Source organism: Aptenodytes patagonicus, chromosome 3 (assembly GCF_965638725.1).
Source record: "Aptenodytes patagonicus chromosome 3, bAptPat1.pri.cur, whole genome shotgun sequence".
NCBI lineage: Eukaryota > Metazoa > Chordata > Aves > Sphenisciformes > Spheniscidae > Aptenodytes > Aptenodytes patagonicus.
Genome location: NC_134951.1, coordinates 124,439,757 through 124,465,224, shown reverse-complemented (window position 1 = coordinate 124,465,224; position 25,468 = coordinate 124,439,757). Strand labels below are relative to the sequence as shown.

Sequence of the window (25,468 nt, the reverse complement as noted above, 5' to 3'; positions counted from 1 at the left end):
CTTTAAAATTACAAATTACCTTTCAGCTCCTTGTTTCTAAAATTTTCAGTCTTTTTTGATACAATACTGTATTTCCATTAGAGCTGATACAGCAAACTCTTAAAAAAAAAAAAACCCCAAACCAAACCTTAAGACAAATCACTCCCCACACTCCAGGGAAGAAAGATCATTTTCTACCTACAGTATTTTCCCTGCACCATCGATAGCTTCATCACCGACACTAATACTAACATGGCCAAGCAACAGGGTTTCTAAATTTGTATCACCTAGATCTGCCTTTGACTTCTTTCTTTCCGTCTTTCTTTCTTTTTAACACTTGCAATGCTGGAAGACTTTGTATAAGTGTAACTATATTAACGGGAATGCAATATTAATAGCAAAAAGTTTAATTTTGACATAATTTCATTTAGGCGCAGAAGAAGAAAACACAGCTAAGTGCCCAAAATTCCTCTGGGCCAATTTAAACCATTTATTTCCAATATATATTAATGAAACACTTCTAAATGGCAATATTTCCATTAATTAGTTCTATGATCCAGGAAGTCTTCAAGTATTTAAAGGAGAAATTAATGAAGCATATATGTAATCTTTCAAAAATACACAAAAAACCTGTATACAAAATTTCTTCAATTTTTAGTTATATTACTACCTTCTTTATCAACAGAGATATGTTTTACAGACTTCTGTGGAATTAAAAACATTAAGACCACTTAGTCTCCGCAATAAACCTCTGCAGAAGTGTTTTTCTTATTTATAAATGCAAACATAATTATGACTACTTTTTGTAGCCATCTTCAGCACTTCTGTTATCTTTAAGAGACGGCGTGATACAAAACAAACCGCCCCAAAACCATCGATTCCTTACTTAAGTGTTTTCAAGGTGTAATTTTTTCAATAATAGTACAAAACAGTATTTGTTGTGGCAGAAGAAAAGAGTGATTATCACTCTAGTTACTTCAAAACTCACCACCATAATTAAGTGACTTTTCGGGAAATTTTAGATGGATAGGCATCAGAGCAGGCTGTAGTAACTTTAATAGATGACACCAGTTAGAAGAAGTGAGACTGAAGTAAAGTCTGAGTAAAAACAAAGTTCAGTTATTTGAATTTCTGCTTTTTCCTTGCCTGAAACTCTTCGGTTTTATTTTTGACAGATTTTATTAGCATTGATAAGGCAGGATCTATGGCTTTCTTAGCAACCTCTCCCTTCTTTGCCATCTTGTTCTCCTGCCCCTTGCTTGCCTCCTTAAGATCTTGCTCCTTTTCCTCTCTTCGGCGAGCTTTCTCTTCCAAGATCTTTTCTACTGCTTTTGTCTTCTTGAAATTTGGATCTGAAGGATCCAAATTAAACAGGGGAGAAGTAAACATGGCTTGGAATCTTTTATCGGCAACATTTACCTGAAGGCAGAAAAGGAGTATTTATTTTAGGTAACCTTTACCCACGATAGCAAAGCTTTTAAACACAGTAAAATATGAGCTGCTTAAGGAGTCAGAGCTCATGAGATTGTTCACCGTTCCCGGAACCGCTTCACTCACAAAATCCCAGCGAGCGTGAAGTAGAGAGCCAGGAGATACTATTGGTAAAACAGACAAGTGAATGCTTGTACAAATCCTGTATATGCCTCTATCGGCAGACCAAGGAAAGGTTTGTTGTTGAGAACTGACCCGGACAAAAGAAGCAGGGGTAACAATCAGAACAAACATACCAATGAGTATTTTAGGCAATGAGTTGTACAAGGCCTTGCATAAATAGCGTCTTGTTATCTTACGCAGAGTTTGAATCTGTGCCCCTTCAACCTTGTATCAGAATATTTCTTGCTTTTTGAAAACGGCCTGTAACTCCCTAAAAAGGTAGATCTAGGTTTTCTCCTTCAGATAGAGTAAGGGACGAGAAGGATATGAGACCACCAAATTTGTCTTGAAAATAATTGATATTACCAAAGGTTCTAGCTGAGCCTCAAAATGAAGAGTATACCATTACCTGGAAGTCATCTTCTAGTAATTCTTTCTTTTTCATTAAGAGTTTCTTTTTCTTCTTGCTCAAATTCTGTTGTTCTACAATCTTTTTATAATTAAAATGTTTTCTGGCATCATCCTCATCATCCATCATAAGTAGGGCCATTTCAGCCTGTTACAAAATAAGAAAGTCCATGTACGCAATGAAATTAAGTTTTCTATGAAAAATATAGCAGCCCATTAATAAAGTCTGTATGAGTCTACGTACATATAAATGAGTTGAAATAGGGTTGTCGGGGCAATATTGTTTCATCCATAACAACAGTCTTTCAACATTTTGAGGTGTAATACTAAATACGATAGTTGATTTCCTTTCCTTTTTATAATATAAAATAAATGCAAATACCCACATTCAACTCTCAAATGTACTAATAATCGAATCTGAAAGTTGTACACCATAACTTAGAAATCACGAACGGATACAATTTTATATTGATATTTATATAGCAAAATAAAAATTAACATCTATGCATTTAATACATTTATTTAGTTAACTTGTTCTGAGAAAGCATGAAAAGCAAACGTGCAATAGCAAACAATTCAATCTTCAAGGTTAGAAGTCTACAGGACAAGGTTTGAGCACACAATGATGTTAAGAGCAAAAGTTCAGCACCGCCCAACACGCAAACATACTGGGATAGCTTTAAAGCTAGAGGGACGATCAGCTCAACCAGTATGGCTTCTGCACCCTTACATGTCAGTGTTACCTAACCCTGTTGGGCTGTGGTCAACTATAATCTTCCAGAAAGATATCATGGCGTAATCTTAGAAAATCAAAGCATGGACCATCTACCATTCGTGGGTAATTTTTGTTCCAAAAGCTCTCGTTATTAAAATTACACAGTTCCCTTCTATTGCTGTCCTATGGATTTTAGTAGTTCCACTCACAAACATGTAACGTAAATATTGGCAGAATTTAGGCAATGCAACATCTGTAATTCTTAACATTTTAAACCACTTTACCTTCTGTTTCTCAACTTCATCTTCATCTTCGGAGGCACTTTCAACCGATTCTGGCTTCTTCTTTAAACCTAAGTGCAAATACAGGACATGCACACATTCATTCAAGCTTATGCACGAGAGCATAATTTACCTATGAATAGAACCTCTAAGTGCATCTCATTTTCTTGTAAGCAACACTTAAATGTCATATGTGAAAAAAGGCTGAAAAGTTAAGAAAAACCAGCTAGACTTAAAGCAATAAAAATCCACTGAGTATTTGTTTAATTTAAGGAGACAGCAATATTCACATGGCATAAACAAGTCAACAAAAAAGAACAGATAGAAAAAAATGGTTTTACTGTAGTTTTCATAGAGCAGTAGAGAGAAGTATCGCAACAGTGCGGGCAAACATATGACATGACTCCACTCCCAGGGCGTTTTAAAGGGAAATTAGTTTATATACTCATAAATGTAATTGCAGTGTCCTGCAGTTCTCAAATTGTTCATTCTTTCTACTGAAGTAGACAATGTAGTAAATACTTTAAAATAAAAAGCAAATGTGCATCTCTTCTCTGTATCCAGAATACAAGTCTGCCAGCTGAATAAGAGCACATCAGTCAAAAAAAAAAAAAAACCACACAAAAAAAACCAGTTTTTAAAGTTTATATGCAAGGCTAAAAGACCATATTGTGCTGTTAGCCAGGTCTTTTTTGCAAGGGTTTTTTGCGCTAGCATGAACAGAATCACAGGAATGAACATAAGATTGACTCTGTTCAGACTGAATTGAATATTCTTCTGATGAAGCTTTCTTACTCTCTTAGAATTTACTTTAGAGACACAGTGCTGATTAGACAGACATAACGAAAAGTAACAGCATAAGACATTAGTCAAACATAAATTTTAATGAAAACAGACCCATTTATAAATCCTACGAAATCAAATTATTCTCTTTGGAATGCCTGTAGACCTCGATCAAGGAGGAGCAGGAAAAGCAGAAGGTTTCCTGACCTGAACCACACACTCTGACCTTTGAGCTTGGAATTACATTCCCAGGCAATTTATTACAATCCACTGGGGGTACTCTTAAGGAAGGTATTTGGCTCCATTTTGTTAAGCCACATTTGTAGTCAGACTAGAAATATAAACATGCCAGAAAAATGTCAAGTTGTATCACTAAGTATACTCTGGAACAGGACACATTTCTTGAAGAACAATTTTTCCTCCCTTGACTATTCTCTTGACTATTTCTAAATGGATTCCAAGCTGGAAATGGATTTCTAGAAGAAAGAAACCACCACCACCAAAAAAGAAACTATCCAGATGCGCAATGTTATCAGCTCAAGAACTAAATTGTTGATTTAGTAGTTCCAGAAAACGTGCAGGAAAATCAGATACACATAAACTGTTGTTACCTAACCTACACAGTTTATGTTAACGTGTAGAAGGGAGAAATCAACGTCTTCTGTAAGACTTCAACAGCTATGCAGTCTTTTGTATCTTCCCAGAACTGGCTAAACTACGGAAAAGGAAACGGGGCACAGAGATACGAAGTGAAGACAATTATTCTAGAAGTTAAATCAGTAAATCTCTCAGACTTTCCACCCATCCCCCAAAGAAGGGCCCTCAAGTCATCTTCCCTTGTCTTTCACTGTATGTAGAATCACAGAAGTGAAGATAGCTTATCTTCATGCCTTCAGAGACTTCTGTTGCTGCAGATGGGGGTGAACCAGGCACTAGTATCAAACTATTTCTTTCTTACTATGACCCTATGCAGCTGATAAAAACAGCTTGGTACCTGAACTCACTCTGAGCACTAAAAACTTTGCATCGTGCTGAAAATAATTTGGTTTCAGAATTCACAAATACATAATTTTCTTTCTCCTGACGTAGTCTCTCTCCCCACATACATTCTGGAAGTCCCCCCCAACCTTTTGCACACATATGAATGTAAAACCTGTGATAAGAGTCCTCTCCCACTGATTCCAAACCCTCAGATTTTACCTACCACCTAATCCCCGCTGCCATCTTTTAATCAGACTTGGTCCACCCTATAGCAGCAGATACTTGTCTTCAATGCTATGTAGAACCGATAGCTGCCACCAGCCAGTGAGAAAAGCTTCTAACCTCTGCTGCAAGCCCCCCTTCAAGCTGCCATTCGGCTCTTTCTCAGCTCAAGAATTTAGTTTGCAACATTCATTTTGCCCATCAACAACTTTCCAGTGCTAACAGGAAAAGGCTAATCATAATTTTGAGACTGCAAAGACAGAGACCGACCCCAGCCCAAAAACTTCTCTCACAAGACCTCTCATCTGTCTTAGAAGCTTTAAAGTCAGTCTCAAAAGCCTTGCAAAGACACACAGTAAATGAATCAGTAATACAGCCAAGACCTTTATCTTCCAAGTACAGGTTCTACAACTGTACTCAGATTTTGTTGTTAACCTCTTATATCCCCACAGTCGTACTGCTACTTTCCAGCATTAAAAAAAAGCCATCAATTTCTACATATATCATAAATTAGATCACGAGAAAGCATCTATATGGTTTGGCAGCTATAGGACTTGTAATAATGTGTAACGACATGTAGCCCTTTTCCTCAAAGAAGGATCAATAGAAACTGTGGTTAACGGTCTAAAGCGTTCTGAAACTATTCAGTGATCTCCAAAAGCAGGACACTGCTCTCATGTTAATAAGCAATTGCACTATTCAGCTATTAATCTCCCAACAGTTTAAGCTACAAAAGTCATTCTGTCCTACGTGAACCTTTTCTGAGACCCCACAGAAAGAGATGCAGCAACACTGAAATTGGCCAAGCCAAATGAAAGATTTACAATACTTTTTGAAACAATATAGAACAAAAGCGACAAGTGATTTTTTTCTTGACAATATCAAACTAGAATCAAGCTTCTGAAATGCAACATCAAGGCTCAAATATACGCAACATTTTACATTTTAGCCCATGGTACTAGTGAAAAAAACACATAGGGATTATGCGCATACGAAAACTGTGCAAAGCAAGCACCATCATGAATTTCAGGAGTGCTAATTTGCACACACCTGCACCAACACTCTTTGGGTATAGGAGGCACAAAGAATTTGCTCTACCTCACTTCTCCCAAGATTAATTATCCACAGTGTAAGAATCACTGCCTGCTTTACAAACAGTTTTCAGGAACAAAGACAAATCTGATGAATATACGCTTAAGTAGACTTCCCATAACTTCCAGTTTTCCTGTCACAGCACTCCAATTTATTAGGCCCTTTGTCTAAGAGCTCCTAACAGTCTTGCTTCCCTTCAATTGCCTCAGCTTCTCAAAAACTGACTACAGTCAACAAGTGAATCCAGCACAGGAGCAAATATGCCACTGCAAAACCCTAACAGCACTACTGTATCCTCACAGTTTCTGCTCTGGTCCACCTGAGTCTGCAAACATATCCTGTCATATGCTTTTTCAGCATAATCTAAGATCATCTGACAGTCAGTTTAAGCGAAAAATTTCAGTCTTTCAGCCTGTACCCTAAATATAAAGTTGGCAGAGCTACAGCCTAGTTCAAAGAAGATTGTGACCCATTTTCCCCAACTGCATAAGCTAGCTGCGCTTAAAAGCAACCCCAGCTATGAGACAGAGGCTGTTCTGGGTAAACTTGGTGAAAGCCAGACAAAGTTGTGCTGTGTAATCATTGTTAAAATGTCAACTGGCTTGCAGCCAACCACTGTACTCTCCCTTTAAACTTCTCCAGGGCTAGCCACATTCTGTTTTTCTCCTGCTTCTCAGTAGATCAGTAATCTCACAGACAAAAGCTTCACTTTCTTAACCTTTATGTCTATTTTACTATCCCCAAAGACTCCACGAACACTAGAAGTCTATTCTCCATATTATGGACAAGAAGGTTTAAGAATCTGCAGATACGACCGTTCTCTGCTGAACCCCTCCGTGACACAAAGAACGTTTTACGTAATGCAGAAGAAAACATTTTTTCAGAGATTTCACATAGAACATTGAAATATCACACATTAGTATGAAAGTACTTACATGATCTTGCTATTAAAGAAAAATAAAAAAAAAAGCAGTGGAAGGAATGGCATCTTTACAATGAGTTCTGAAATAACCTATACACAACTCACCTGGAAAGCATGGCAGAGAACAGCACTGCATGACACCTGAAATTGTGGCATTTTCTATAAAACGTGGATAGGACTCACCCTACTGTTCTGCACTTCAGACTATTAAGACATATACATAAGCACATTAAGACACAAAGTTGTCCAGGTTTTGTTTTTTAATTATTTACTTTCTCCTAATATAAACTTCAGACAATCGGGACAGAAGCCTATGCTAGCTGGTATCAAATTAAAACTAATTTACTCTTTTTAAATGGAACTTGGATCTGCACTACTATACTCAAAAAACCCCAACCAAAACAACGGACTGGTGATATCTGTAAATCTGTTGCTATCTTCTTTTTGTTAGTTCGTTTGTTTTCTTACTTCTTTTTCTTGTTTTCCTTTCTTTTTTTCTTCTTTTAATATACAATAGTGGAAGCCAGCCTTAGGTTTTGGCTCCCAAAATCACGGAAAGCCAGGAACTCACACTTGTTCATCATCCCTACCTTAAAATTTTAACCAGCAAAACCATACTCAAAATCAATTTGCTGTTACCACAGCAAAAGCTAACTTAAAACATCAGACTAAAAAGCTTGTAAAAAAGGTATCCTAAAAATCTGAACTGGACAAGTTATTTCCTAAAATATTACATTTCACTATTTAGGTTTCTAGGCAGCCAGAGTACACTAGTAAAAATGTGTATCAGACTAAGAGAAAAGAAAATGCAGTTCTTCCGAAAGACAACTTTGTTTATGATGCAAAAATATTTGACGTTTATGTAATTGACCCGAACTTCAAAGGGACCCATACATATCGGGCTCCTCCTATATAAAAGGAAACCGGCTTTGAAGGCAATGAAGTTCTTTTCTCTGGAATATTTAGGGGAGCAGATGGTCAGCTTGGTTCTAACAGCCATCCCCAGAAATTGGCTAAATAACGGTCTCTGGTGAAAGCTAAGAGAACAATGTTCCCCACCATTCCGCACATCACAATATGCATCATTTTACAAGACCAGCACCTGCAATTTTAGGCAAATGACACCTACTTTATTTCATTCTGAACGTGCCATCTCTGCATTTACTCTAGCTCAACTTTGTTTCTAAAGTTCATTATTTAAAGAAAGGGCTGATTTATGCCAGAAGTCACCCCTCTTGACCCACCTGTTTTCTCAAATTCTTCGGCAAAATATGGGTCGTTGAGATCAACATCAGATGGAAGTTCATCTTCACTCAGTTCTCTCTCAGCAGTAGCCTGTAATAAAGCGCAAACATTATTTCAACCAACATATAAACAACTACTAAAGTTTCACTGGAATTAGATGTTCCTTCTGTTAGTAACTATGAACATGAAAACTGAAATATTGTATGCTGAACATCATAAAACTAGAATATACTAAAAATTGCTAGTAAAGACAAATCAACAATTTAAAATCTGTTTCACAGATTGAAAGCTTTTTGTGTACCTGAAGAAGGGCTATTTACATATTCCAAGAATCTTTATTAGATGTACCCACAAACAGTGATGCATCAGCTAACCATACCAACAAATTACAGGATCACAGCATTGTTATGTCCTTACTTTATATTCTACAAAAGCTCTGCTTGGGGAAAAACTTGAGCAAGGAACTTCGTTTTGTGCTCCAAAATTCAGAAAGACTGAGTTTGGATTTAAAAGAGCAAATTTTATTACTGGAAGTATTGTGTTGTACACCTTGTCCCTTGACTTAATTTATCAGCCTGAACAAGAATATTATGCTAGCAAAAGTTGCTCTACTACCTAACGGTGCTACTTACTCTATTCAGAGCACCCACCTTCTGTAAGGTTTAAGAAGTTACTCATCAAATACCAGTTAAAGCTAACTGGAATGCACAGCGTAACTCAAGTTGTAGAGGTTACTCTTAAAAACATTAGTCTGCAACATGAATTATAGTCAGAGTAACTTAAGAATTTAGGGAAGCTAGATTCTGTATGCTGCATGCTTTTTTCCCTAGCACACGCACAAACATTTCATTTATCTGCCTGTTTCTGCACATTACTGTCACAGGAGTCAGTTACTTCACGATTACTTTCTGCGTGTGGAAAGATGAAGCAACAGCAATTTTCACGTTACTATAGGACCATTTTGTTATTCATACACAGAACTATTTACCAAATTTGCTCTTGCAGTTTGAAGTCTGAATAGTTCTTTGTGGCTATTAATTCTTTGCCGTTAGAGCTTCGGGAAACTAGTCTGTATTATTTTAGGCCAAAAATTTCCAAAACTACAATTATCATTAGCGTAACAACTTTGAACCGATATGCATACAGTAGCAAAAAGACCCTTCCTAATGCATTCAAAAATGTAAATTAAAAACCAACTGTCATTATGACTCATCTCTCTTTAAAACAACACAAGTAAATAAATGAAATTTTGTGTAAGCATATGTATGATCAGTAGTATCCTGAATATCCTTTTGCTCTCTAAGTTTGATGAGGCATTCTTGGCCTTTCCACATGAGTGACCGCTGCACATTCTAACCTTAAAATAGTACTGGAAGCTATACAATTTTTTAATTTAGTTTATCCAAAACAAACAGCAACAGCAACTTAAGAAAACAAACAACGAACAACTCTCCTCCAAGTGGCCAATGCAAACATTACCTTTCTCTTTTTTTTAAGAATTCTTTTTTCTTTCTTCTTCTCTAGATATTTTTGCCATGGAGTTAGGTTATCCTTTCCTTCCAACCTGTTTTTGACCATTTCTTCAGCAGTTTCTTTGAGGCCTAGAACAAAAAATAGCAAGTTAAAGAAATGAGGTGAATCTGAATTTTCTTTTTAAATCAACTGTTTTCTCCTTTGTAAAAGAATAATCTAGTTTTTCTTTAACAGCTCTGTGAAAACAACATAAATATTGCTTAAAACAACATCTTTATAAATAAGATCACTTTACAGGATGTGTTCTTCCAAATAAAACATTCCTTCAGCAGTAAATTGTACATGAGTCAGAAGAAGAGCTTGCTTATGTGACACCCGATTCCCAACACTCTTGCTATTCCTCAGCAAGGTCTCCTCTCCGGACATTAGACTGTACAGTCTACAGATACCACTTTTTAAGTATGAGTAAGACAATAAAAATAACAACAACAGACATACACAAAGCCCTTATATTTAATGTACCTTACTACAATTAGTTAAGATTCACAAAAACGCTTCAAATACAGTCCAGTCGTTCCCATTTTTTGTGCATGGCAAAACAAAATACAAAAGATGAAGTGACTAGACAACGATTCTGAAATGTTAAATCGCTATCAGAATATAGGGTCATCTCACAGCTGGCTTGAACCTCAACAGCTGGTGCTCTCCGTTTCCCAGAGATATTATCTGGTTGTTGCTGTACCAGTATGCCTCGCTCACATGATAAAGTTGCTATATATAGCATCTCCATTGCTGAAACTTGGCCTCTGTGATAATACTATGACAATGCTGCAGTATCTCTGACCACCAGCGTATTTTCCGTCCATCATTGTAAAAGAGAACAATAAGCTATTATTTGAGTAAATTTGAAGTAAAAATAAATCCGCAGCTAGAAAGCACAGAAAAACGTAAATAAAAACCCCAAATAATTTCTTGCATTATGTATAAATGTCATAACATGACATGCGTTAAGTTAAATTAAACAAGTTCTTTTCAAGTCATCTAGCCCTTTAAAGCTACTTAGTAGCTTTACCTCATCGCTCTCTACAACTACCTGAAAGGAGGTTGTAGCAAGGTGGGTGTCGGTCTCTTCTCCCAAGTAACTAGCGATAGGACGAGAGGAAATGGCCTCAAGTTGCGCCAGGGGAGGTTTAGATTGGATGTAAGGAAAAATGTCTTTACTGAAAGAGTGGTGAAACATTGGAACAGGCTGCCCAGGGAAGTGGTTGAGTCCCCATCCCTGGCGGTATTTAAAAGACGAGTAGATGAGGCACTTAGGGACATGGTTTAGTGGACGTGGTGGTGTTGGGTCGACAGTTGGACTCGATGATCTTAGAGGTCTTTTCCAACCTCAATGATTCTATGATTCTATGATTCTAGTACCAGTCTGCTGTAAGAACAGAAAACTATCTAAAATTAAAAAACGGTACACGCCCGGTATGACAGTAAACCTAGGTTCAGATTCAATGCTTAAGGTAAATAGTACTTTTTTTTTTTTTTTTTTTTAAATATTTGTTAACAAGAAGCAGAGATTAAGGGCATAGACTGCTTGAAACATATCAGCCTCTCAAAGAAACAGAAAAAAGTATCTGAAAGAATGTTTTCTGTTATCACTGATTACCAGTTCAAATTGTAGTAACTCAAGATAAAAAAAAAAAAAAAGGCAGCAGCAAGAGAAATAAACAATCCTCTTCCTTGGTTAGCACACCAAGTAACCAAAAGTAATTTTTGTACTTAGCAGCTATGTGAACTGAAAGACTGCAGGAGAAGAGTACCATTCTCTCATCAGATTCAGTGAGGAACTGTAACTATTAGACCATTAACTCAGATCTGCATCTCTTCTGTATCCCTTTGTTACGGGTATGGTGTAAGAGAAGCCCTCAAATTTGTGTGTCCTGACCTGTCAACAGTTGGGAAAGGTGGCTAAATGCTTTGCTGCAGGAAGTTGCCTCTTTACTTTCAGAGCATGACAGTTTTCCGAGGGTCCTAGAAAAGTAAACCCCATAGAAGTGCAACATACCTGGTTCTAAATAATTCTTGCATAACAAGATCAGACAGTTACGTTTGGATGTGTTAATTAGGTTTACATTAAATTCCACAAATTAGCACAGACTGCCACTGTTTCAATGCCTAGCACTTGAAGCCGCATGCACAAGTATGTCCTAATCTTTAATTTAGCCTTTTTGTAAATATGCATTCTGATAGTTTCTCATCACATGATCCCATTTTACCCTTTCCAGAGGGCCTTAACTGTTTGATCTATAGATCATGAACATGTAGCTACTCAGTATTTTGTGTTACCATTCAACGTATAGCTAAGTTACTGAACGTAATAACGTATAGCAAAATTACCAACCATAATTGAACCCTAGTCTAGAAACAGAATGGAGTTTTCTATGTGTATCATTACAGTATTCAATGGTGCAAGAACATCAGCTTAAGAAGGAAGCCATTAAATAACTGAAGCATCCCCATTTTACATCTAGAATATTTAAATCTAGAATAAGCAGTGAATTTAAAAGCAATCTTCATTTTTTGGTGAAAAATTCCACACGCTTCAGGAATGCTTTTTCAAAAGTCTTTACATCACACAGCACTTGCATGTTATGTGGACAACTACTGACTTCAGATGCAGCTTATACATTTTCAGCCCCTTCTTCACAAGACAGGCACTTGCCAAAACAAAACTTCATGATGTAAAGAGATTGACTGACTTGCCTTGCAACACACTGGAGCAGAATTCAGTGGCAGAAAGACAGAATCCACTTCCTTGGCAGGAGGTAACAGACTGAGCAATGAAGTATTTTTCTCCTACCTGCAATTCCTTGCTTCATTCACTACACGCTTTTTTTTTTTTAAACTTCTGGAACAAATGAGTCAGATATCCTATAGTTAACATCCTCTTTTATGACATGACCGATAGATCTTGGGAGTATGTGGGAATCATGTTTCTGCTTCCCCCTCCAAGTCTGATATTTGCCGTCTCTTCCCCAATTCTACGTTCTATTTGTTTTTCTTCCCTTTCTTACCATCCCAGTCCAGCCCTCACCTAACCAAATCCTACTCTTCCACCCCTCATACCAGTTTTATTGCTCAGAAATCATACTCGGACACCTCCAGATGTCCTAGACTAGATCCCATTCTTTCTCCCAACTCCCAGGTTTCTCAGTTGGCCAGTCCCCACTCCTCATCATTCCTTCCAGCTCTCCTCAGTAATGAGGAACTGAAAACAGAGTTCATAATGGAAAAAATGGGCAGCCTTCATGGACAGTTCTACCCGTCCTCAGAAAAGCAGGCAGAACATTTTTCTGAAAAACTGCAAACACCAATTCCTGTTCTTGCACTTGTCTACTCTCCAAAAATATTTCAAAGGCTAGAGAGCTGGTTACAACATGTCTGAAACACAAAGTGTGGACAAGATCTAAAATCGTATTAAACCATGCTTTATAGGAAGAAAAGAGTGGTGGTGGGGGGAGATAAAGTGTCCTTCCACTATCCTGGAAAGAAGCCAGAATTCACAGTAAGTGGCAAACTGTTACCACCACAAAAATTGGGTACTAAACCAGCAAACAAATGCAAAGCCACAATAAAGTAAAGGAAGGCCATTGTATAGGTTCACTAAAAACGTGCCGCTAAGAAACCCTCTCATACAACAAGAACAATTATTTAGTTATTTCCAGCTGCACACCTCTTCATTTCCAAAGTCAATGAAAGCAGAGTCGTCAGCTTCCCAGAAATTGAACTGCTATTGCTTTGGATATTATTTTGCAGTACTTTTGTGGAAAAAATTACCGGTCAGGTAGCCACCTTGCGGATTCTCTCTGAAGACAGTAAATACTGGATTAAAAAAAATATATGTCACATCTCCAGAAAGAGAGACCCAAAATCTTGAAGGAGGTTACAAGATTTCTGATTTATTTGCCTGGAAAATGGAATCATTTGATCCATCTGGCGCAGAAAGACTTGGAGGAAAATACAGCCCTTTCTTGTGGTATTTGGCAGTCTGATGAAAGGCATTAGTTTCTCCACAGATTAGAATGGCTTAGAAACTACTGTCCAGACCACTTCCCGAGAATAGGAGTGTATTTAAGTGGTCAAAAGGCTTTTGATTGCAGAAGGGGAAAGGAATTGTCTACTTTAGGCAGAATTATTAACTGGCCGTAGAAAAGGCTAATTTATATCCTTATCAATATCAATTTTTTTTTGAACAAATGAATCACACTAGTTTTATTTAATCTTCACAAATAAAGGCCGAGAAAAGAGGGGGAAAAGGTCATCTGTATTAGCATACAACTAAATCATACCTGAGCTAAAGGATTAAAAGTGTGATAAATACTACAACAAATCTAAGTATATTGCTTCTCACACTGGTGGGAGAGTGAGGGAGGGTGGGCAGGCCAGAATTTTTACTTCTCTAAACACTTAGTTTTGAAAACTTTTGGAAGTTGAACAGCATACAACTGTCACAATTATTAGAAGCTAAGAAGATACTTCTCTATTCTCAGAAAATCTAAACAAGCAAGTTCATCTTGCATGTAAAGTCTTACCAGAAAAAAGAAACACCTTGTTGCAGGTAGCTAAAAGGAATGGCAGACAGGAATATTCTGATAACATTAGAATTTGTCACCCCCGAAGAGAAGACATCTTAAGTCAAGACAGTTTTCCTAACCTAGTATTAACTGCCTGAAAAAAACCCACCACGCTGAGCAGCTGTCAAGTGGGAAGATCTACAATGCCGAGCCCATGCGCAGCTGAGCACACACTGCTTCGTGCTGCAAGAGGTTTGACTGCTTCAGTCAGAGGACACGCTAAGCAGTGATATAGATTGAGATATCTATGCTCGTATATGCTCCGTATGGACATTTTTGTGCTCCATATAATCTATAACAACATACAGTTGAGGTTTACTATGCACTTTACAGAGACATGATTGCCCGCTATTTTACTTCTGATGAAAACAAATCTTAAATTTTCCTTTAAGCCTAGCTAAATATTTACATTTCATTCTTCCCAAAGGAAGAATTCTTAAGTCCAATTAAAAAAACAAAACAAAACTGTATAAAAACTGGCTGAATATCATCACGAAATGCAGTTGTGGTCTTCTCCCTCTTCACTTTCTAAAGGGAGCTTTGGGAGCTGGATAAGGATGCGTAGTAATCGTTGCTCAAATCAGATATGATTAAGAAAACAGATGGATGCTTAAATATAACACTGTGCCTAAAAGAAACAGACCAAAGAGAGTTGGAACTACATTTAATTTATTTTTGCTGGCACTGTGGTTTATTTAAAACTATTATGATTCAAGAATAACTGAATCATTCACAAAGTATGCTTTCTATAACCATATGTAAATATTTGTGCCAAAACTCAAATTTTTAAATTAATTCAAATCTCTGCCTTTCAATTGAAAAGCTTCCTAGATTTAACTGTTGTAACTCTTTGTATATTAAACATTTGGGCAGGAAAAGATTTTGCAATAAGTCAAGCAGATTAAGGCAGACCTTGATAATAAAAATATTTCAACGGACATAAACTAGTTCTGAAAAAATTAAGGAGTCTTAAGAGATTATAACAAAAACTATTTTTGAATTCCCAGAATGCTCCAACTGAGCATAATTAAATTGTTTTGGAATTTAAATAAGCACATTTGTTCAAGAAAAAAATAACATAATAACTAATGTACTTCTCTCCCCTAAGAAAGCACAGCCTCAACTGCGTATATATTGCCAGAGCTATAAACTATGGTTCAGCATGTGCTGACTATGCTCCACCGTAAAAAATAAAATAAAATTTAAAAAAAAAAATCTCCCTTTCAGGTGTGCAGGACCTCCTCTCCAAATGCTGCCTGAAATGAATAACGGCTAAAGTGTTCCCATACATTAGACTCGAAAGCAAAGTTAAGACACTTGTCTTCACTTTTAGGACTTTTGTTTTGGCCAAAACCATATTCCAGGGGCTAATAGCTAGTAGTGGTATTGACTGACTTCATGGAGGTGAGTAGCCTAACTAGCAAAGGCAAGCGAACACTTGTGATTTCCAGAACCTCTGCTCTTTTTGATAATACTCCAACTTTTTCAGGGTAAGAGATGAGGAAACACTAACATATACTGCAAAATCACAGTTGCTAAACTGACATCAAATACTATAAACTACCAATGTAAACTTCATTGTGCACACATGCACATTCAACCCATCATTATATGAACAAATCTGACCCAGTGCACAGACATCCAACTGACTCCAGACAAAGTCAGTCATATTTATCAGGATAGAGGGGTTTTTGTTTGTTTTGTGGGGGTTTTTTTCCATCCCTCCCTCAAAAGAGATGAGGATATAGCAAAATTCCTACGAGCCCCGCAAGAAGGTGCAGTAAGGAAGGGGTTGGACTAGATGTAATACAGAACAAATCCGATTTTCTAGTCAAGTTCAGTTGCAAAGAAACAGGGAGCCCGTGTATTAGGGAACCGGATTCCATCTCTACTACAGTTCCTAAATGTTAATATAATTTACTTGTAACATGCAAGGCACAGTTTTAAAAGGCAGAGCCTTTCAGAAAACTTCTTGCTCTCCCTGTGCAAGAGAGACTAAAGAGAGTTTCCTTTAGTCTATCTTAAAACAATTTTCCATCTCCTCCAATAGGTGGTTTGCTCTACATTCCTAACTACATCACCACATTACGTTGCTTAGACTTTTTTAATTTACAGAACTTCATTCATATAATTTGCAAGATTGTTCGGAAGACAAGACTGTATAACAAAAAAAAACCCAAATGTGTTTTCCAAACCAACACAAAAGATGGTAGCTTTTCTAAGTGTTTAAACAATGCCTGGCCTATATAAATACAGAACATATTCCTGGCAGCAATTGTTTTGACTGTAGTTTCCACCCTCAGTCTGAAAGGTGGCAACAACACATCTTTGTAAAAAATCTTATAATAGCTACCTCTGTATGAAAACTCATTTGCCTTGAATGCTCTGTGACACAAGGAATTAAAGCTACTAAGTGAGCAACATCAAGAATGCAAATACTGACACACTGTGGACAGATGAAGTAAAACATGACGATACAGCTGTGTTCGCAAGCACTTGTCCCATCGCGCCATGATACATGCTTTCTTTAAAAAGTTTTGGGAGAATTTATGCCAGAAATTACTGGAATTACATAAGCACAACTGAAAACACACAGCTATTTTTAATGCCAGTGTATACTTTCAAATACAGATCTTATCAAGAACTAGGAGTAAAACTATTCCATTCAGTTCAATCAATTTCAGTGAATCAGTACAGACCAGAACAAGATTTTAAAAGCGAGCATTTATATTCAACAGAAGTTACCTGAGTGACTTCAGAATAATATTAGTATAAATCATATAAATAGATATGCATTCCTAGCTGGAATTAACACATCGGCGGTGAAGTGGCTGGATTCTAGTATGTCTCTGGTCTCAGCATTTACAGTAACAGATCAGGCTGTGTCCTTACATAGCCTGCAGTCCTACACCTACTGAGCCAATACAGCACCTTGCGGCCTCCAAAAAGGTACTGTCACACTTCCCTAGTCTTCGGACTGCATAATTCAGCCCTCTGAGCATTCACCAAATGCTTCCATTTGCCTATCTGACTCGCTAACTCAGTGGAAAAGATCCAGTGTTTTTCTTCTTTTCCAGAGTAGTTCTGCCATTTTAGCACAGGAAATTAAGCTTGGAAAGAAATCTAACAAGTGCCAGGGCTGGTACAGGCAGTCAGAATGAGCTCTGGGCCAGGATCAAGGAGAGGCCGCAGTGAAAATCTTTCCCTTTGTGGATGTAGCGAGTTGTTAAGCTGGCTCATTACATCTCAGGGAAAGCACACACCCATAAACAAAATATTAAAGAAAAAAATATCAGTCTGTCTTTTCATCATAAAGGAAAAAAAACCCAGACATTGGTTTTCAGATCTCAGGATGAGTTCTGCTGGGATGCTATATGGTGAAGTTATCTTTTTTAATTTCCAGATGAAAATCTGGATGTCACTAAATACAACTAAATATCCCTGGTAGCTGGGATTTCTTCATAGTAGCTTGCTTTCCCACAGAGCAGGCTCACTGGAAGGTCAGGCTTCTCCCTTCTCTGTTCCCCCAAATCTTCAGCATTATGCAAGCAAGATTTAAAAACCATTCTCCTCTAATTTTATGCTATGTTTCCAAATCATACTGGTTTTCATTTTTAAAAAGTGTAGGTATGTTTTATAATTCTATGGCAAACACATGAATTCTATTCAAGAAAATCCATAAAGTGATGAATGAAAAAGCAAGCACAAAAAAACCTAGCAAAAAAATAAGCTACGGAGAGAAGCTTACAGCTGAGGAACTGAGTTCAGTCATATTGTTTCTTTTATTTCTCTCATTGAAATCCATCTGGATTTCAATTTATGGGGGGGGGAAAAGGTCAGTTTCTACTACTACAAATCTGACACCTTACACTATATCCCTATTAGCAGGCCAATAGTGCATATCCTCCAAGTTAGTAAAAGGAAAAAAAAAGCTTACCTGGAACCCATTTAATCTCCATTCCTATATCCTTTTCTTCCTGTTTTTTCTCTTTTTCTTGGATACTTTGCAAAAGTTCTCTGTACTTGGCGATTTGTTCTTCATCATCTTTTTGGCTTTTCCTGGGTTTGTCATCTTCCATTTCATGAGCTACATCACCACCTAGAAAGAGAGAGTAAAGCTATCACAGACAGCCTCAGGAAAGTGATCAACTGAAGTTAATGATTAGGAAACACACCTAAGGCACACACATTGTTTCTAACAAAACAATCTAAAATATTTTCATCTATTATTCCCCCAAAGAGTAACCGGTTTTAGAATCCCCATACTTCGATGAAATAAGAATAATATCTGAAAAGACAAAAGAAAATTTCTCCAGCAAAGGAAATCACCGATCAGACACAGCATCCTTTACTGCATTTTAAAATTAATTATTAGTTTCAGAGTCCCTTACAGCAGAGTAGTACCTAAATCCCAAAAAATAGTTGTGTAAAGCATTTTGAAACTAGAGTGCTGTATTTTAACAAATAAACCTTGCAACAACAGAGACAATTATTCAATGCCTTAATCTTCAGTGACTTGCTGAATTAACAAATGAAACAAGATGGAAAGAGGTGTCCCGTCCCGTCCCCCCCCCCCCCCCCCCGAAAAACACAATTACAATGTGACTTACAATAAGCTTTTAAAAAAATGTTTCAGAGAACAGGCTTTTAAGATGCGGCAGCTCCCTGAACTGTAGAAAACTAGGTTTGGGGCAAGGTCCTTTTTTCTTTTCCTCTAGTTTAGCAGTAAAGCCATGCTTCCTATGGTACCAAGTAGCATGGACAGCATAACTGGTGTCTAAAGAGACAGACTGCAGTTGCACGTTAACACAGAGTGACTCTGAGCTTTGGCTAAAACTTAGGTGTGACACTGTTGTTCTCTTCCACATCCCATCACCGCGAGCAGATGGTTGTTGGCTAGAAGCAGAAATCTTTAGTGTTCAGTTAACTGCAGCTGCTTTTCCACTTTCCTCATCAGTAGCTGGGATCTCCCAAGAGGAAAGCATCTGCTCACGCACCACGCAAAAGGCATTCGGTTTTGAAGACTGAGAAGAAAATAAGCCATTTTGTTGTTTCTTCTTCCTGCTATCATGTGAAAAGAGAAGTAAAGCTATACTGGATGGGAACTGGATAAGTAAGGGCTACTGATTTGTATTTATGACTGGTTTTGCTAATTTTGCTAGGAGAAATTTAAGTGGCAATGCATATTGTCATACTTTCTGATTTAGAAAAAACATGCATTTCCTTTGTCAAATGTTCAACATCGCCTTCAAAAACCCTCAAGAGCCTTTTCATTCTGTAAGCAAATAAAGAACACTTGACAACAGCTGTAAGAAAGGAAAATGAGCTGAATATGTTCTCAAAGTTTGTTCAGAGTTCAAATAACCTTGTCACTAGCTTTCAAGTATCATGCTGTATTGCACAACATGAGGAACCACTTTCTGATGGATATTGAGGCAGTAGTGCTTTCTGCCAATAGCTTGTTCAAAGACTCCTTGAACACAACATACAAACCAGTAAGTTCTGGCGCATTAACAGCTGCACTGCAAGAGAAATACAATTAAGAGAAAAAAGCTTAACCTGTGAAGGAAAAAAAGGCAAAAGCTGATGAAGTCTACAGTATAAAATACAAGTATATTCTTAATGTTTTCAAAGGAGAGTAGTAACAGAAGTGCTAGAAGAATTAAGAAGAAAAAAGTTAAAATCCTGAGGCAGGTCAGAAACATTCCGATACAATAGTTTGTATCTTTACAAAAGTAAAGAGAGTAGAAAAATTATAACAGACACAACATTTGACAAGAGGTCTGCTGCAAAGCTGAGTTTCTTTTAAAGATGGAAAGATAAAATTCCCCCTCATGATATAGTGGCACACCAGAAAATTCAGCTACTGCTCTGGACGCTGATGGCCATACCATAAAAATGCACTAAACGTCTCAATTCTATCCAGGGTAGTTACTCAAATTCAGACAGACACAAAACAACCCCCTACAATGCATGTAGACCCGCAGAATGAAAAATAGAAAGCTCTACATTCCAGCCAGCAAGAAGCAAGTCTGAGGTAGAGGTTATTGCATTGTACTACAGCATGATATGAAAAATTAAACGCATTGACCTTAGTCTTGAGCCAGAAAATAGTGACAAACACTTTGGGTTTTAACCCCACTTTCCCACATTCTCAGCACACTCTGAACAAGAAGCTGTGCAAAGTCCATTAGTTCATCCAAATTATAATAAAAAAAGGACAAATTTAGAATTCAAAGTAATCAAAATAAGCTTATTCAAAGAGTATCTCAGTAGACATCTTTTTGTAAAATATTTTTCAGGGAGAAGACAGATACTGGAAGAAGAGAATTCAAACAGATAACGATAAAGGAATAGTAAGCATTACATTCTGGCTTTTTTTGCAGCCTTTAAGCACCTGGCTGCGCATGAGAGGTGACTGGACATTCCTAGAGCCGCGCTTCTGAGCCAGTCAGATGTAAGCCAAGATTAACATGCCTGCAGTCAGACCTGGCCCCTGTCTAGGCATTTCTGAATAGGGACACACTGGCCTGCAAAAGCACACAGAGATGTGTTCTTCAATTCTAAGTTACTGGACACCTCCAACAGCTTGTATGAACTTTCTAGAAGGAAAGCTGAGATGACCTTTGTTCCTGGCCTTCCATGCACCTTTTGGTTTTTATTAAACAACAAACCAACCTGACACAAAAGCTCCTGCAAACATGCTTTGGAAAAGTCTTCACCGCCTGCATCAGTTGTATCAAGCTCCTGATGCTACATGGAAAGAAAATAACCAGGTTGTGGTATTTCTATTCTGTCCCATGAAATTCCACACAAGTCTAGCTAATTCCTTAGGAAATATTTTAGCAATATGCCGAAACTAACCCAATAGAAATACTCCAAAAATTCAAATCCTTGCTACTGTCGAAGCAGTAGCAATGCCTGAGAGTGTCCAAAGAAGCTACACAGGAACAGGGGACAGAAGCCAACCCAAATAATATTCTGTTCAATGCATTTTATAAATACCCATCAGATTCAGGGACAATATTAAATAATTGCATGTTCTACTTCTGTCACCTTCCATTCCTTAGCCTTCTTTAACAGTTCTAGCAAATATAAACACATATGAATACTGTTCATTTTTAAGACAGCAAGGAGGACTGTACTGTCATGTGATAAAATGTTAAAGATGCATCTAAGTTTATATATGTAGTCAGAGTTATTGTGCCAAACAGATTTCAAAATTGTAAAAAGATTTAATAAATGGTCTGATTTTATTTAAGCACTAAAAATAAGATTACCAGCATTATTAAAAAAAGTAAAAATCTCTACCCAGCAACTCCTCCTTCCCAACAATGACATTTTCTTTCTCTACGCTTGTGCACCTCCGGCATTGGTGCAGCAGCACAAAACAAAACATCTGCCATCTTTGCAGAGTCTTGTATTGGAAGCCCAATACCACAAGCGACTGTGCTCCCTGCTAAAACTCCTACTGTGGAGAGCAGGGCTCTACACAGAGTTCCCTACAAGCCTGTCAGCGTTCAAGAAGTGTTTGGACAACTCTTAGATATATGGTTTAACTTTTAGGTTGCCCTGTGTGGAGTCAGGACTTGGACTCAATGATCCTTGTGGATCCCTTCCAACTCAGGATATTCTATGATTATACCATCAGGAACAGCTAATTAAAAATACACTGATAAAAGTATTTTGTCATATAGTCTATTCAGGTATTCTGTGTGGCTGTGCAAAGCAGAACAGATGTTGCTCTTGCGGAGATAAAAAAACAAAACAAAAGCTTAGGCATAAAAACCGTAATGCTTAATTTGAAGCATCATTTAAAATGCTGTACACTAAGCCACTGGTGCTCACAGTCAAAACAGCAATTATGGGCTGGATTTGATGCACACCACAAACGCTTCCTAACTGGAACAAATGCATCCAAGTAACAGAAAATTCAGAAGCAATGTAAAGGAGATATACATCATGCTATGAACCACAACATACCAGGTCACTGAAATACTTGATGTTACAAAACTGTTGTGTAATAGTAATACTAACATTCATGACACACACGTTTTAAGTTGAAAAATTCCATAAAAACCAGATTAGAACAGGCCAGCAAAAAACTGTTTCTAAATAAAACATTTTAATAAGTTAAAAAATATGAATAAAGGTCCAGGACATTTTTTTCCTTCTTATCACACTTCTACATTTCCATTCAAGCAGCTGACATTGATTTTTCCCATTTGTGCATAGTGCCACATAATTCTAGATGGAATCCTGTCTTGTATCACATAACTGAATGGGTAAAAGGTCAGGAATGCGTTAAAGACATGGCAACATAATTCCTCTATTAATAACTTACTTTCCAAAACATCATTAGAATCTAGACATTTCCAGGTTTAAAATTTATTAGCGTGATAAGATTACTTAAGGTCAATTTCTTTTCCTTCCCAGCAACGGAAGTTTACTTTTTAAAATTTCTGAAGTGTTGCTCACTTAGAGATGTTTGCTTTCATCATCACCCTATTACAGATGCTGTTCTTTAACACAGCGGTAGTCTTGTACATAGTAAGAGGATGGAAATTCTTTCCTCTCCATCTACTGCTCCCATTTAGATACTTTACTAAGCATTACTAGGGAAACTAAAGCTCACAGAGGTGCAGTTTATAAGTGCGTTTTTATGTAAGATGAGAAACCAATGGACATTAACCCTGCCAAGATATTGCCAAGCTGAGTTTGCTGCCAGAAGATTTCCCAACTCTATGACCAGAAAAATCCGTAATGTTCTTTTGCAAGCTCCAAACTCATCTCTGATTGCAACAACCTGCCTTTATGCAGTATAAAACAATTTTAACATCTGTTTGAAAGACCTGATTAAGGCTTAATGACATTTTCTTTGCCTTGTAATTTAGGCTATATATATATTATTAATTAAGAGCAGATGGAATTTTAGAGTGGAAACAAGCAAGGTAATTCAGGAATCTACATGTTGGTCCACCACACACAGATTTATGTACCTTACGAAGTTAGATGACATTCTCTTTATATTCTTAAGAAGTTAGGTGAATCAAAAAGCATTTGAAAGATGTTACTACTACACTCTAAAGTTCCCTTAAATATGTTCTGCTGCTTACCTTTCCCCTCACTACGTAAGACCTATAGCTTAGGAGTACTGAAAGGCCCATAGCACAGCTTCTCTCCACTGCCATTCACACTCCCCTGGTTACCCAAGAAGAGCTACTGCTGGACTGAAGAAGCTCTGTGCAATCTACATCTCCCTCAGGACCTTCTAAGGTCTGGAGTGCATTCAACGCCCTGTCTAGGCCATTCCAACAAGCACAGTCTTAGGGCAGCTTCTTCAGTATCTCCTTACCCTGCAGAGACTTTAGTATGTGTATAGAGCACCACGAAGAGGACAAAACACTATATTAACCTATAAATAGATTTCCACAGTGAGCATTCTAACCTAATTCATTTAGTCATTAACGACTTCGCATTTCAAACTATTTTTTTTTCTCTGAAAAGGAAGCACCTCCAGTTCTACTGAAAATAATTTTATCTCAGAAATGAAGAGATTAAAGTAGGTATTGCCAAACTTGACAAAGAAATGTTAAGGCACCCTGAAAAAAAGAAAGAGAGGGGTAGGAGTCAAAAAAAAAAAAAAAAAAAAAAGAAGAAGGGGGGAGAAAATTATTTTACACTCAGAGGTGCAAGCTTCTATTCAGAAAGCAGCTATTCAGGGGCTCAAACATTAGGGTAACTCCTAATCACCTACCATTTGGTAATTTTTGATCAGTGTTACTCAGACTTCACAGAAAGGCAGCAGATCTTCATTCAGCACTGAATGAACAAAATAGCTACCACATTCTCTACGTAAATCATTCAAATGTAGGATGAAAAGCAACTTTAACAGATTTATCATATCAGCAATAAAGAAAATATGCCACAATTTAGATCACCTGTGATCTCACTACTTGAAATCACTCTAATTATAATCATTATACTTGGCTTAATCAAACATTAATTACACCAGGTAAAGAGATTTTGCAGTACAGAAATGAAAACCAGAAAGCTGTTTTAAAGCTAGGGTGATAATACTTAAGTCAAACTCTCACTAACGAATCTTCTAACTAAGCTGTAGCTCCAAATTCAGCTAACGTACTTCGTCTTCAAAAAGAATGTAGTAATTTTGGGGTCATACGAGTGATACTTATTTGGAGAATCAGAATCAGGTTTGCATAATGAATCTCAACTGTGGCTTTAGAGATACCATTTTAAAAACTTGCACGTGTTTTCTTATCATGTATAAAGAACACTGGAAACGTGTACTTACCTCAAAGAAACAAAAAAAGAAATAAAGAAAAAAGGAATGTCAAGTTCCAGTAAATTTAAAGAACTCTACAGCTTCCACGTTAACATGCCTAACTTACGAATCTTTTCAAAAAAAATTTTAGCATCTGTCAGTCTGTCAATGTTCTGTCATCAATGCATTTACTTCCTAATTGAAAAGAGTGAATAAAAAATACCAAAGTGCTCACCACCAATTTCCCTCCACCTTTAGGCCACACACAAAAAAAGTAAGTATATGCCATGTTCGGAGACGTTTAGCTCTGGAGGAACGGTAGGTTATTTTCATAGTAGAACCTGACCACAGCTTTTATATAACGAGCATAATATTGTGCCTGTAAAAGACGACATTCAAAGCATTTTCTAAAGATACGGAATTTCCGTATTTAAATAACTTGTGTTCAAAACACTGCAGCTAATGACTTTGTGGACAACATTTATTAACGTAAGTACCTTGCAGCTGTTCTTCCTCTTCTTCACTAGACGAAGCCAAATAAGCTTGAAAATCCATGTCAAGAAGTTCCTCTTTTTTAAAAGTTCTGCTAAGTGACATTACTCGTTCATGATCTGTCTCATCCCATGTGATATCTACCTTAAAAATAAGAATGCCACTTACAGAAGCTGAAACACTAAAATTGGACATTGTAACTCTGTCTTTTGAGGGAAGATTATTTGATACCTTCCATTTAAGAAGCAATGTAAACCCGTTAGTAATGTTCTCTACAACAATTAGCTATAATAACCTTTTACTAAAATAAATTTAATTACAACTTTTTGGAATTTGTTCTACAATGAGTTTCAAGGAGTTTTAACTACG

General features: G+C 37.1%; 1 protein-coding gene across 3 annotated transcripts in view; it reads right to left on the bottom strand.

Annotated features, from left to right (window-relative positions):
• Positions 1 to 432: 432 nt before the first annotated feature.
• Positions 433 to 25,468, bottom strand: part of ESF1 (ESF1 nucleolar pre-rRNA processing protein) — a 33,450-nt gene continuing 8,414 nt past the window's right edge. For all 3 annotated transcript variants that reach the window (XM_076335068.1, XM_076335070.1, XM_076335069.1), the window contains exons 8-14: positions 25,105 to 25,243; positions 18,260 to 18,421; positions 9,701 to 9,822; positions 8,221 to 8,311; positions 2,980 to 3,047; positions 1,982 to 2,128; positions 433 to 1,398 (exon numbers count right to left, since the gene is read on the bottom strand). In XM_076335068.1, coding sequence (XP_076191183.1) covers positions 1,099 to 1,398; positions 1,982 to 2,128; positions 2,980 to 3,047; positions 8,221 to 8,311; positions 9,701 to 9,822; positions 18,260 to 18,421; positions 25,105 to 25,243 — 1,029 coding nt within the window. In that variant the 3' untranslated portion in view covers positions 433 to 1,098. The remainder of the gene's footprint in view (positions 1,399 to 1,981; positions 2,129 to 2,979; positions 3,048 to 8,220; positions 8,312 to 9,700; positions 9,823 to 18,259; positions 18,422 to 25,104; positions 25,244 to 25,468) is intronic.